Source organism: Callorhinus ursinus, unplaced genomic scaffold, assembly GCF_003265705.2.
Source record: "Callorhinus ursinus isolate GAN/ISIS: 27379988/994484 unplaced genomic scaffold, GSC_fseal_2.0 scaffold17, whole genome shotgun sequence".
Lineage (NCBI taxonomy): Eukaryota > Metazoa > Chordata > Mammalia > Carnivora > Otariidae > Callorhinus > Callorhinus ursinus.
In genome coordinates this window covers 35,846,085-35,860,088 of record NW_027397079.1, presented here as the reverse complement: position 1 = coordinate 35,860,088, position 14,004 = coordinate 35,846,085, and the positions used below count along the sequence as shown (strand labels likewise).

Here is a 14,004-nt window from a genome sequence, read left to right as displayed (position 1 = left end):
GGTGACTAACAACATAATAACATAAAATTTAAAAAAAAAAAGAGTATTAGGAGGTCAAAGCCTACTAGTATATGACTCATATGCTGTGCCACAACAAATACATGGTAATACTGCACTCTGGCAACACATACACCCCTGTGGATGGATGGATATTTATTACCCAAAGGAATGGTATTTCAATGATCTCATAACATGTACTATACCTGGCATGAATTGGAAATCAATGCTAATCTTTTTCCTTTAACAAGAACATCCATTGAAAAGTTATTTTTGAACATGGGACACTTTAATTGGATAATTTGTGCTAATGGTTATTCAGAGGTTAAATTCTTCAATCATACTAAAATGAAGGATACTACTATCACCATAAACAATGAATGTATTAAAATATTCTATGCTATTAATGTAACATGTAATCATGTTGCCAAAATGGGTACCTACATCTCAGAATATTCATACAAAAATCTTCCAACATCTTACCATATAAAATAACAGAAATACCTTGGGTTAAAACTGACAAAATTGATAAACTTTTGGATGAAAACATGGAAGGACTCAAAGCAGCCCATAAAATCTTAACCAACAAGCTAACCCACTTTAAAAATGCTACGCAGGCCATTCATGCAGCTTGAGCCTTCACTAATACTAACTTAGCTGCATTAAACAAAGACATAGAAAACTTACATAACAAATGTTCCTTTCTAGAATTGTTAGCAAAACCCTTCAAACAGGTGATTTGTTTTGGCTTCTGGTCTGACTATAACCCTTTAAAATACCTCAAGATGGGATAGAATTATCTCTACACATGTTTGGGAATCCATTAAGGAAGTTCTTTTAGTTATCATTTTTGCTATATATCTTATTAAATATGCTCTTAGAATGTTATGCACTCTTAAACTTAAAAAGAAAAAAATCACAGAAAGACTATGATTAACCATACCCTTGCCGTTCTTTTCTGGATACACCAAGAGCCTATGTTGAAGATTCCATATGTATTTTTTTTATTTTTATCTTCTTTTTGTTTGACTTTATTCAATTAGATGTGACTTTGAGTTGGAGTTTTTGTGTTTGCTTGATTCATTTTAATATATCTATCTTGTTTGGATTTGATGTGCTCCTTTATCTTATATGGTTTGAATTTAACTGATTTTGTTTGATTTCTATTGAAAACTTGATTAAATAACCTAAAAGTGCCTTTTGCTATGTTACCAAACTACTACTGCCATCTTGCTGTAAGACATACTTGATTCCTGCATGGCCCTTACAGAATTTGCCATGAGGAATCATGGGGTGGAATGTAGAGAGCAAAAAGGAGTCTCTCACGTCAAGCAGGAGACTATGTCAAGCAATGACGTGAGCAGTTCAGGTCCTGTAGCTAGGAGGTATCACTGGGACCCATGTCAGCCGACACCCCAGAACTCATCACAAAGAACCAGAGGAGGTCTGCAGAGACCCAAAACCAATTAAATCCCTTTAAAAAGGGAAGGATTTTGGCAGAAAACTGTCAGACTCTTCAGACCTGACCCCTCTGTCTGACCACCTAAAAAAGGCAACTGCCACGGAAGGCTCTGCCCCATTGATCTCGGTGATCTCTGAACAGAACCGGGAGCCTTCACCACTAGAACATCAGAAGCCCAGGGCGGAGAGCTGACCCGGACCAGACCGAGGCCTTAGCTCAACCACACGCCCACAGACTGACTTTGAGTTTGGTTCGTTCACTTCCTGTACCTTCTGTTACCTTGTTCGTTGTGTGGCTTGTCTTCTCTCCTGCTCTGGGTGCTGTGTAAGAAGCCAAGTTTAATCACATGGTGAATTGATTGTCACTGAGTTTGGAATCCTGAAACCTGCTTTCTAATTGTGATTTAACTTTGCTTTAGGATTGAATAAAGCTGACATTGTGGAACGACACAATTCGTGTGTGTGCCTTCATAGTGTGCTCATGACACTTACCCAACAGTCTTTACAACAGTCACCATATGCACATTCGGCAGATGATTTAAGTTTACAAGTACTTCCTTCACAACAAGGGTCGGATTCACACTCCTGTGAAAAGAAAATAACTGTCAATAAGGAAAGGAGTCATTGTCATCAATTTTCATTAATCAAAGTCTTATCTCAGATCTAAAATCTTCTTTCTAACTGGGCTATAGCAGTTACTCTCTGGAAAATCACTTACTATCCTTCTGAAGTTATCAGTGACTCTTCATTTACAACCATTTAAAGTTCAACATCTTTCAAAGGACTGAAATCATACAGAGAATGCCTCTTTGTCTGCTGGAACTGCCAGAACAAGATACCATAGACTGGTGGCTTCAACAACAGAAATTTACTATCTACAGCCTAGCGGTCCAAACAAAGTTCCAGCCAATTCGGGTTTTGGCGAGGACTTTGTTCCTAGCTTGCAGACAGTCGCCTTCTCGCTGTGTGCTCACATGGCCCCTCTTCAGTGTGCATGTTCTGACAGAGAGAGAGCAAGCAAGCTCTTCGGGGTCTCTTCTCTTAAGAACACTAACCCCGTCAGATCATGACCCCATCCTGACAGCATTCACCTTAATTACTTACCTAGAGGCCCCATCTGCAGACACAGCTACCCTGGGGGCTAGGGCTTCAACATATGAATTTGGGGGAGGAGAATACATTCAGTCATAAGTTTAATTATCATGGAGAATTAAGCATCCATCAATGCCTTTCTCCTCATGCTCAAGGTCTGACTTCTCTAATGGGTGTGTCTTCACCTTATGTGGACATTCTTTTTATCTTGCCTGGCTTCTCTCACCTCACTTTAAGCCTCCATGGCTCTCCATCACACCCTCACACACAAATCCCACAACCTCCCACCCACAGAGACACCTCCTCTATGTTCCAGCTAATGTGTTCAGGTCTGAATTGTTTGAGGGAGGAGGAGGGGAAAAGAATAAGACAGGGGACAGAGGAGGAGGGGAAGAGAGGGGGCCGAGGAAATAAGCTTTCTTTCATTTCTGAAGAATATCTGTCCTACTCTGGAATTCTAGGTTGACAGTTTCTTCCACTGAGAACTGTAAATATGTTGTTCTATTGTCTTCTAGCCCTTAGTGTTTCAGGGGGAAAAAATCAGCTGCCATTCATATCTTTGTTCCCCTGTTTTTTATTGGCTTCTTTCATTATTTTCCCTTTATATCAGCATTTTGACTACAGTATACCTAAGTGAATTTTCTTTGTTAATGATTCTGGCGTGGGTTCACTTGGTGTTTTGAAATTGTAAGTCGATGGTTTTCCCTAGATTAGGGGGGTTTTCAGCCATTATTTCTTTTATTTTTTCTTTCATTCTCAGTCTTCTGAAATTTCACTAACAGTTATATTAGACTATTTGATATCTCCTACGTGTCCCTAATTCTCTGTTCATTTTTCTTTTATCTTTTCTATTTGTTCTTTAGATTGGATTATGTCTTTTGATCAGCTTCATGTTCATTGACTCTTCTACCTTATTAGTCTGCTATTAATTCTATCCAGTGAAACTTTCATTTATTGGACTTTTCTATTTGGTTCTTTATTATAATTTACATTCTTTCTAAAATTTTTTATCTCTTTGATCATGAAGACCATATTTTTCTTTAATTCTTTGATGATAAATAGTGGAATACAATTCATAGCAGCTTTATTTCTAATAGCAAAATGTGAGAAAACAACCCAAATGTCCTTTAATGGGTGAATAATTAAGCAAACTCTGCATGGTTAAACAATAGTTAAACAAACTCCAGGCAGGACCTCTGGGCTGGTGGAAATACCAGCATAAACATTATTCCAAGTTCTCTGTAGTAAAATCTATCCAATGGAACAATACTCATAAAAAGGAATGAAATATTAATACATACAACAACTTTAGACTGACCTCAAAGGCATTACATTTAGTGAAAAGTCAGTGTCAAAAGAGTATATATTTTATGACTCCATGTATATAACATTATTGAAATGGCAACACTACAGATAGAGAACAGATCAGAGGTAGCTGGGAGAAGGGGTCAGGGCTGGAGTTGGGGGTGGGTATGAATAGCAACACTACAGATAGAGAACAGATTAGAGGTGGGGGGGAAGGGGTCAGGGCTGGAGTTGGGGGTGGGTATGAATACAAAGAGGTAGCAGCAGGGAGTTTTTTTGTGTGATGATAGAACAGTTCTCTGTGTTAATTGAGGTGGTGTTTACATAAATCAATTAATGGGATAAAATTACACATATATACGCATACACAAATGTGGTTAAAAACGGTGAAAACTGAAAGTCTGTGATCTAGTTAATGCATCAGTGTTAATGTCCTGGTTTTTATATTGCATGAGAGCTACATAAGATGTCACTTTTGGGAGAAACTGGGTGAAAATACATGGGGCTCTTCGCTCTGTTTATGTAACTTCCCATCAGTTTATAATCTTTTCATAATAAAAATGTAAAAATAAATGAACTCTAGGGACACCTGGGTGGTTCAGTCAGTTAAGCATCTGCCTTCAGCTCAGGTCATGATCCCAGGGTCCTGGGATTGAGCCCTGAATTGGGCTCCCTGCTCAGCGGGAGTCTGCCTCTCCCTCTCTCCTTGTTTGTGTGCCACCCCCCTCTCTGTCTGCATCAAATAAATAAATAAAAATATTTTTAAAATAAATAAATAAACTCCAATTTAAACCTTGTACCAGACAAAAGAATTAAGTCAAAATCAATCATAGTCCTAAATGTAAACCCTAAAATTAGAAGGCTTCTAGGAGAAAACCTTTGCAACTTTAGATTAGACAAAGATTCCTGAGATATAACACCAAAAAAGCAAAGCCCATAAAAGCATAAATTGGTAAAATGGGCTTTCATCAAAATATAAAGCTTCTAGTCTTCAAAAAACACTGTTAAGGTAATTAAAGATAAGCCAGAGACTGGGAGAAAATATCTGCAAATCTGGATAAAGCACTTATATCCAGAATATACGAAGTACTCCCAAAACTATCCAATTTTCAAAATGGGGAAAAGAGGTGAACAGACACCTCATCAAAAAAAGATATACAAACGGCAAATAAGCACATGAAAACATACTCAACATCACTAGTCACTAAGAAAATGCAAATTAATACCTCAGTGAGGTACCACTTCACATTCAAGAGAATGGCTAAACTGAATGATTGACTACATGAAGTGTTGCCAAGGATGTAAAAGAACTAGAACTCTCACACGCTGACAGTGGGGATGTAAAGTGGCACAAACACTTTGGAAAACAGTTTGAAAATGTCTTGAAAAGTTATACACCTAACATATGACCCAGTCATTCCACTCCTAGGTATTTACCCAAGAGAAATGAAAACATAAGTCCATATGAAGACTTGTATGCAAGTCTTCCCATATAGCAGCTTTACATGTTAATAGCCAAAAACTGGAAAGAACCCAAATGTACATGAACAGATGAAAAGATAAACCAACGGTACCATATCCATACTATTCAATGATAAACAGCAATAAAAAGGAATGAACTACTGACACAGTAGCAACATGGATGAATCTCAAAATAATTATGCAGAGGGAATGAAGCTAGAGAAAAAAAAATCATTCCACTTACATGAAATTCTAGGAAATGCACACTAATGTATAATGACAGAAAGGAGATATCAGTGATTGCCTGAGGATGGGAGAACAAAAAGGGATGGAAAGGGCGCCTGGGTGGCTCAACTGGTTAGGCGATTGCCTTCAGCTCGGTTCGTGATCCTGGGGGTCCTGGGATTGAGTCCCACATCAGGCTCCCCCTGCTCAGCGGGGAGCCTGCTTCTCCCTTTCCCTCTGCCTGCCACTCCCCCAGCTTGTACTCTCCCTTTGTCAAATGGATAAATAAAATCTTTTTTAAAAGGGGGGGTGGAAAGAAGGGAGTACCAAGAGTCACAAAGAACTTTTTGGGATAATGATGTGGTTATTACCTTGATCATGACGATGGTTTCACACAAGTATACATGTGTCAAAAATGTATCAACTTGTATACTTTAAGTATATGCAGTTAATTGTTGACCAAGTTTTCACAATTGCACATTTCTTACTCTTTGCTCTGTCCTAACATAGTTATTAGTTTTTTAGTAAAGCTTCTCTCTTTCCTACAGGCCCCTGAGCTCTGCTTGTCCCTACAGAAAACATGGAGTGTGCCACCCCCTCCCTCTTATCAGCTATTCGTGGAAATCAGCTGACCACAGCAGAACACTTCCATATCAAACCTCACTGGTCATTTCCCCTTGCTTATCCAGCTTCCTCTTAAAAGATTCTGCTTATCAGCTTGCCCTCACCTTGACCCTTTAAAAGAAAAACTTTTTCTTATTTCATTTTAAGATGCTTTCAGATTTCTGAGATCAGAGCATTCTCCCTATTACAATAGTCTTTATTCTGAATAAAGCCTTTCATTATCTAAGTCCAAATTTGGTTTAACACTGTATTCAATTATACTTTAATAAAGCTGCCAAATTGTATTCAAAAACACTATGTAAGACATATGGCTTCAAAAAAGAGTAAAGAATGAGGCAACAAACTATATACACGGGAATTTTGTTTATAAGTACAATTTTAAATGGTTTTATAACAACTGATCATTAGTGGATAAGTTAATGCCCTAGCTTATTTCACGTGGCCCCCCTCAACTAAAGAGCTAATATAAACCCTTTCAATTACAAAAATGCTAAAAGAAATTATGGAGGGGTTATGATGACAATCTTGAAATAAGAGTACTACAAGCAGAGCCAAAATACAAAATTCATTAAATCTTAAGGAAAAAAACTAATAAATCTTCCTTCATTTAAATTTCAAATTTCAGTATAATAAAATACATCCTATGAAAAGCTAAATGTCAAGAGTGAATCCTAAGGCAAACCAAGAAACAGACTCATAACTATAGAGAACAAACTGATGGTTATCAGAGGGAAGAGCGTCGGGGGGATGGGTGAAATAGGTGATGGGGATTAAGGAGTGTGCTTGGCGTGCTGAGCAGCAGGTGATATATGGAAGTGTTGAATCACTATATGGTACACCTGGAACTAATATTACACTGTATGGTAACTGGAATTTCAATAAAAACTTAAAAAATAAATAAATAAATGAACAGTAAATAAATAAAGGAAATGAAAAGAGAAGAAAAAACGTAAACTAGAAAAAAACTGATAGAACACAAAATGGAAATGAATTAAAAATTATAATTAAAAAGTAAGACTGGGGGAATAAAAGAGAGAACCCTCATGGAAACTCTGGGTGATGATGACTTGTCAATGTAGTCACCGACTGTAACAAATGTCCCACTGTGCTGCAGGATGTGGACAGTATGGGAGGTTGTGTGTGGGGTGGTATATGGGAACTCTTGGTACTTTCCATTCAATCTTTCTGTGACCCTAAAACTTCCCTAAAAGATAAAGTTAACTAATTTTTTAAAAGCTAAATTGTAAGCTACAAAGGAGAAACATTAAAACATATACAAAACAACAGACTTTGCCCACAGTATGTGAGCTCCTAAAAATCAATTTAAAAGAATGAGTAACCCAACAGAAAAATTGATAAGGGATATAAAATGGTCATTCATACAAAAAAATATGCACATAGTCTATAAGCATATGAAAAGATTAAGAACTGAAACAATATCTTCTTAAGAAAATATTTATTATTCTTTCCTGGAAAGACTATACTGTAGGGGGGGCACCAAATGCCACAATAAACTATTGGTAGAAGTGCAAACTGACACAGGCTTTTTGTAGGAAATTTCATAGCCTCTAATAAAATTTAAAAACCCATACTCTTCAATTCAGTAATTTTACCCTTATGTAATTATTTTAAAGAAATACTTGCATACCTGCCTATATATACACGGGATGTGCACAAAGAGGTATTGTTTGCAACAGAAAAATACTAATTACAATAAGTAAATGTCCATTAATGAGAGTATGGTTCAAGATATCATAGTATATCCTTAAATGGGAATACCAGTACATCCTTATATGGGAATACTAATCAGCAGATTAAAAGATCATGTCTACATAAGGTAATGACATGGAAAAATCTCCAAGATATATTAATAGAAAACAAAAACAAAAAAAACCTCTACATACAACATATTAAGTCTGATATGCAAAAAAAATAAAATCCTGGGGCGCCTGGGTGGCCCAGATGGTTAAACATCTGCCTTCGGCTCACGTCATGATCCCAGGGTCCTGGGATCGAGCCCCACATCGGGCTCCTGGCTCAGCAGGGAGCCTGCTTCTCCCTCTCCCTCTGCCTCTCCCCCTCCTCATGCTCTCTCTCTCTCTCTCTGTACCTCTGTGTCTCAAATGAATAAATAAAATCTTTAAAATAAAATAAAATAAAACAAAATCCTAAAACAAACCCAACTATTTACAAATGTACATTTTATATATGTGTGTATAAAGGTACAAAGTCTAAAAAGAAACACACTAAACTTTTAAGAATGATTACCAATGCAGAAGGAAGTTTAAAAATTTATGGAGGAAATAATGGTATGAAAGGGGAACTTTGCTTGTACTTACTATTTGAAACTTTTGTACCCAAAAAAATCTGTGGTATTTGAGACAGAAGTGCTATTCTTTCTTAAAGAGTAATTCTGTAGTGTGAAAGTTCAAAATGCAAATAGAGACCACTTCAGCAAGTTTGGTAGTGAGGTGAACAGTTAGGAGAAAGCAAAAGATTTATAGTATTTAAAGAAGAAAGATCTGAAGAATGCCTGGAAAGGAGAAGAGCCTGGTCACCCGAAGAGTATAAAGTTAATTTAAACCTTGTTAGGGCCTTACTTTCCTCATTTGAAATGAGAATATGAAAAATATCAACCTTTTAGGGTTATTGTGAGGATTTTACCACGCAAAACATTGCGCAGAAGTCCCTGAAAGTCAGCAACGGTGTAATGAAGGCCCGTCACAAGTAAATCATAAAATACATGCTGTCTTTCTAGAGCATGAAGTCATCTGGCAAAAGTCAGATATGGTCAGATATGGAAGAAGAAGTACTTGTGGAAAACATTAAGAATATGGTCAAGCTTAAACACTACTAAACAAATTTCTTCAAAATTTAATGCAAGGCCAGGAAGAAAAGGACTTTTACACAGGCCACTTTGAGAGGAGAATGGCTAAGATATATAATAATAATAATAAAGGTGGGCATGGGCTTATGGCACTAAGTGTGCATAACAGGTCTGACAGAGCCAGAGATCAGTAGGCACAGCACTGAAGGTGAATAAAGGGAGAATGCTAACCTAAGTAGCAAGAATTTTGTTCCTGAAGGACTCTGGAAAATGGATCAGCTTCAATTTATTATTAAAATGAGTCCAACTGAATAAATATTTCTGCAATGGTAGTGCCAGAACAGTGGAAGCTTACAAATAAAGAGCAAACTGAAAAACTGATTAGTTCTTTAAAGTAAATAAATGACCTAATAACCATAACAGAAATGGCAGAAGGTAGCAAAAAATAGAAGAATAAACATAGGGCTTTCCTTGATGTCAAAACAGATGACACCATTAGTTATGTTCTGGGAAGGAAGACATGACCAATCCCAGGCATATATCCCCACAAGCAAAATACCAATCCTCATTTGCCACTAAATTTCACCAACTCCTATGCCAGTTGCCCAAAGCAACCTATTCCATTTTTTTCCAAATCCTGAGGTAACTTCACAAAGCAAAAATCAAAAATTAAACTGACCTTTGGAGTACCACAGTCACACTCTTCCCCGGGATCCACCAATTTATTACCACAGAAGGGAGCACTATAGGCTTCATCAGGCTTTGGAATATTAAGAAGGCAGTTTCCTCCTTTATTTAAAGTTAACTTCTCAAAGTCCTCTGCACTGCAACTGCTAAAGTTTCTGGAACCTCTATAATAAACATTAAGAAAAAGATCTTATGTCATAGCGATTATTCATTTTGAAATTTTAAATCATGTCCTCAACCAACAGAAAGTGAGTATTTACAATGGCAGAAAATAAACTACCAAAAAATAGAAAAAAATAGAGAGAAATGAGAATAAATATAGTACTTTATTTCAGTTACTACATAATAATTCACTATTTTGGTTATATTATACCTCCATGAAATTATCTTCCAAACATATCAATTACATTAATATATAAAATTGCAAGAAGACCTTAGAAATTATCTGGTCCTATCCAAAATTCAGTTTTATTTACCTTCTATAATAAAAGTTCCTCAAATACTTGACACTAGCTGTATGTTTCACCAATATTTTTCACTCTACAGGATAACATTCTTATGTTCCCCTATCACATACAGGGAGCCATGTGAAAATAACGTGAATGGGCGTTCCAGTGAGGATGCACGATAGCCACCAAGAACCAAAATGCACAGTGCAGAATTTTAGCTACAGTCTGAGGCTTAAACCTTATGATAACTCCTGAGAACCATGCTTACTACTCTGAAGGCTAGATGGGCTTCTAGAAATTGTCCACCTTGAGCTATCCATGTGAGATCTATACAAATGCAATTTTGATTTGTTCTACATGTTGTTGGGGTTTTTTTAGTTATGGGTTTACTCAAAAACTCTAAAATACATTCAGACAGTCCCATTGTCTATTTTCACTTTTGAAGATCAGAGAGAAACATACCCACATCTACACCAAGGATCTTCGAGAAATCCAAGTCCCATTAAAATTTTATCAGGGGAATTTGGTGCCCTGAAAGAATCTCTTTCATCAGTTTGAGCAGTGGTGCCAAGAGTAGCAGTGGAAATGAAAACTGTGTTGCATTATTCTTATTAAGGAGGCATCCCTGTCTATGTTGGCTCTTTTGTACATCCAAGGAACCTAAGAAACAGATCCTTTCTGTGAGACTTTGTGTTCTGGATATACATATTACACTCTTCTTTGCTAATTGGCCCAAACTTTCCAGAGAAGTACATAGTCCTGACTCTTGGCTCTTGGAAATGGAAAGAAGTCTGCCTAGACATTTTGGTACCGTTAACTACTATTTGACAAAAAAAGTCTTTGAATGTGGGGTTTTGAAGGATTTTAACAGACTGACCCACAGACAAAGAAAGGTCAATTGTAACAACAACAACAAAAAAAGCGGGGGTGGGGGGCCAAGGCAATATTTTGGTTCACATAGAAAGAAAAGATCTCCCACAAGTCTATTGACAATAACAAAAAGGCTTGTTTTCAGTATTCTTTTTCTCACCAATCTCTATTAATGATGTTGTGAGGAAGAGTCCTCTTGTACAGTACCATTCGTTCAAGTATTTGTTGAACGTTATTATGCACAAGGCACTCTTCTTCTGTGCAAGGGATAAAATGGTGAACGAAGCAGACAAAAATCCTCACCCCTATAAATATGGCATTCTAGTGAGTGAGACAAACTATACACATAGTAAGTAAACTGCAGAGTATACAAAGGTGATTAAGTGCCATGGGGGTAAAAAACGAAGAAGGTGAAGCAGGTGACCAAGGCGGGGCGGCGGGGGGAGCGATAGCAGTCAGGACAGGTACTTCAAACACTGTGACAACCGAATCAGAACTGGATACATGGGAAAAGAACATCACGCCAGGGAAGAACAGCAAGTGTGAAAGCCTAAGGTAAAAGCCTGCCTGGAGTGTGCAGAGAACAATAAGGAAGCCAGTGGGGTTGGAGTGGGGTGAGTCAGGGAAGGAATGAGTAATGAGAGATGCAGTCGACAAAGGTGAGAATAGGCCATTGTAAGGCTTGACTCTCACAGTAAACTGTGAGAGAAATGAGGAATCTGGGGGGATGATACAATGGAAAGTGAACAGGAGTAACATGATTTGACTTGTGCTTTAATAGGATCACCATGGTTGCTATTTTAAGCAGGAAGAACATACAAGGGGTTCTTGCAGAAATCCACTCAACTGATGATGATGTACCAGCATGACAGCAGTGGAAACAGTAAGGAGTGTTTGCGTTATTTATATGTTTTAAAGGAACAGCACTTAAGATGAGGAATGTGAAAAAAAAGAGAGAAGTCAAGGATGACTCCAACATTTTTTGTGCCAAACTACGAGAAGGAAGGAGTTACCATTAACTGACGTGGAGAAGACTGTGGGTAGAGCAGGTTTTAGGAGAGATAACGGAAGTTTGAGTCTAACAGACATCAGGTGACAATGTCGGAGTAGTAGTATCTAGTAATTATCTCATAAACAAAGGAGACTTCAATTTATTTATCTTTTTTTTGGTAGAAGACTTCAATTTAAACAGTCTTGTGACTGCTTTTTATTTGCTACTGTTGATCTATATATGGTAAGTATCTTGCCTGCCATGTAGTACACATACAATAATGTTTCTATAAGAATACATTAATCAGCCAATAGCCACAGAAATTGTGCAGACATATGGTATATTTCTACAATTAAGTCTCTAATTCTAATCTACATAAAGTCTAGCACTTCTTTTTTTTTTTTTAAACAGGCTCTTTTTTTTATTTTTTTATTTATTTATTTGAGAGAGAGAATGAGAGATAGAGAGCACGAGAGGGAAGAGGGTCAGAGGGAGAACCAGACTCCCCGCTGAGCAGGGAGCCCGATGTGGGACTCGATCCCAGGACTCCAGGATCATGACCTGAGCTGAAGGCAGTAGCTTAACCAACTGAGCCACCCAGGTGCCCTAAAGTCTAGCACTTCTATTGGGGACGCCTGGGTAGCTCAGTCAGTTAAGCCTCTGCTTTCAGCTCAGGTCATGATCCCAGGGTTCTGGGACTGAGCTCGCTATCAGGCTCTCTGCTCAGCAGGGAGTCTGCTTCTCACTCTAACTCTGTCTGCTGCTCTGTCTGCTTGTGTGCTCATGTTCTCTCTCTCTCTCTGTCAAATAAATAAAATCTTAAAAAAAGAACTACATAAAGTGTACCGCTTCTAAACAGGTTATTTTAATTTTATTTTTATTATGTTATGTTAGTCACCATACAGTACATCATTAGTTTTTGATGTAGTGTTTCATGATTCATAGTTTGTGCATAACACCCAGTGCTCCATGCAGTACGTGCCCTCCTTAATACCCATCACTGGGCTAACCCATCCCCCCACCCCCCTCCCCTCTAGAACCCTCAGTTTGTTTCTCAGAGTCCATAGTCTCTCGTGGTTCATCTCTCCCTCCGATTCCCGCCCCCGCCTTCATTTTTCCCTTCCTTCTCCTAATGTCCTCCATGGTATTCCTTAGGTGCCACAAATAAGTGAAACCCTATGATAATTGACTTTCTCTGCTTCAGAAAGTTTCACTTAGCATAATCTCCTCCAGTCCCATCCATGTTGATGTAAAAGTAGGGTATTCATCCTTTCTGATGGCTGAGTAATATTCCACTGTATATATGGACCCCATCTTCTTTATCCATTCATCTGTTGAAGGGCATCTCGGCTCTTTCCACGGTTTGGCTATTGTGGACATTGCTGCTATGAACATTGGGTGCATATGGCCCTTCTTTTCACTACCTCTGTGTCTTTGGAGTAAATACCCAGGAGTGCAATTGCTGGGTCATAGGGTAGCTCTATTTTTAAATTTTTGAGGAACCTCTACCCTGTTTTCCAAAGTGCCTGTACCAACTTGCATTCCCACCAACAGTGTAAGAGGGTTCCCCTTTCTCCACAACCTCTGCAATATTTGTTGTTTTTTTCCCTGTCCATTTTTGCCATTCTAACTGGTGTAAGGTGGTATCTCAATGTGGTTTTGATTTGAAGTTCCCTGATGGCTAATGATGATGAACATTTTTTCATGTGTCTGTTAGCCATTTGTATGTCTTCTTCAGAGAAGTGTCTTTTCATATCTTCTGCCCACTTTTTGACTTGATTATTTGTTTTTTGGGTGTTGAGTTTGAGAAGTTCTTTATAGATCTTGGATACCAGCCCTTTATCTGTAGTGTCATTTGCAAATATCTTCTCGCATTCTGTGGGTTGCCTCTTTGTTTTGTGGAGTGCTTCCTTTGCTGTGCAGAAGCTTTTTATCTTGATGAAGTCCCAAAAGTTCATTTTTGCTTTTGTTTCGCTAGCTTTTGGAGATGTATCTTGAAAGAAGTTGCTGTGGCC

General features: G+C 37.9%; 1 protein-coding gene across 1 annotated transcript in view; it reads right to left on the bottom strand.

The window, feature by feature from the left end:
* ADAM9 (ADAM metallopeptidase domain 9) overlaps positions 1–14,004 on the bottom strand; it is a 156,911-nt gene that overhangs the window by 73,931 nt on the left and 68,976 nt on the right. The window contains exons 12-13 of the mRNA XM_025885930.2: positions 9,672–9,843; positions 1,951–2,043 (exon numbers count right to left, since the gene is read on the bottom strand). Of these exons, the coding sequence (XP_025741715.2) occupies positions 1,951–2,043; positions 9,672–9,843 (265 nt within the window). The remainder of the gene's footprint in view (positions 1–1,950; positions 2,044–9,671; positions 9,844–14,004) is intronic.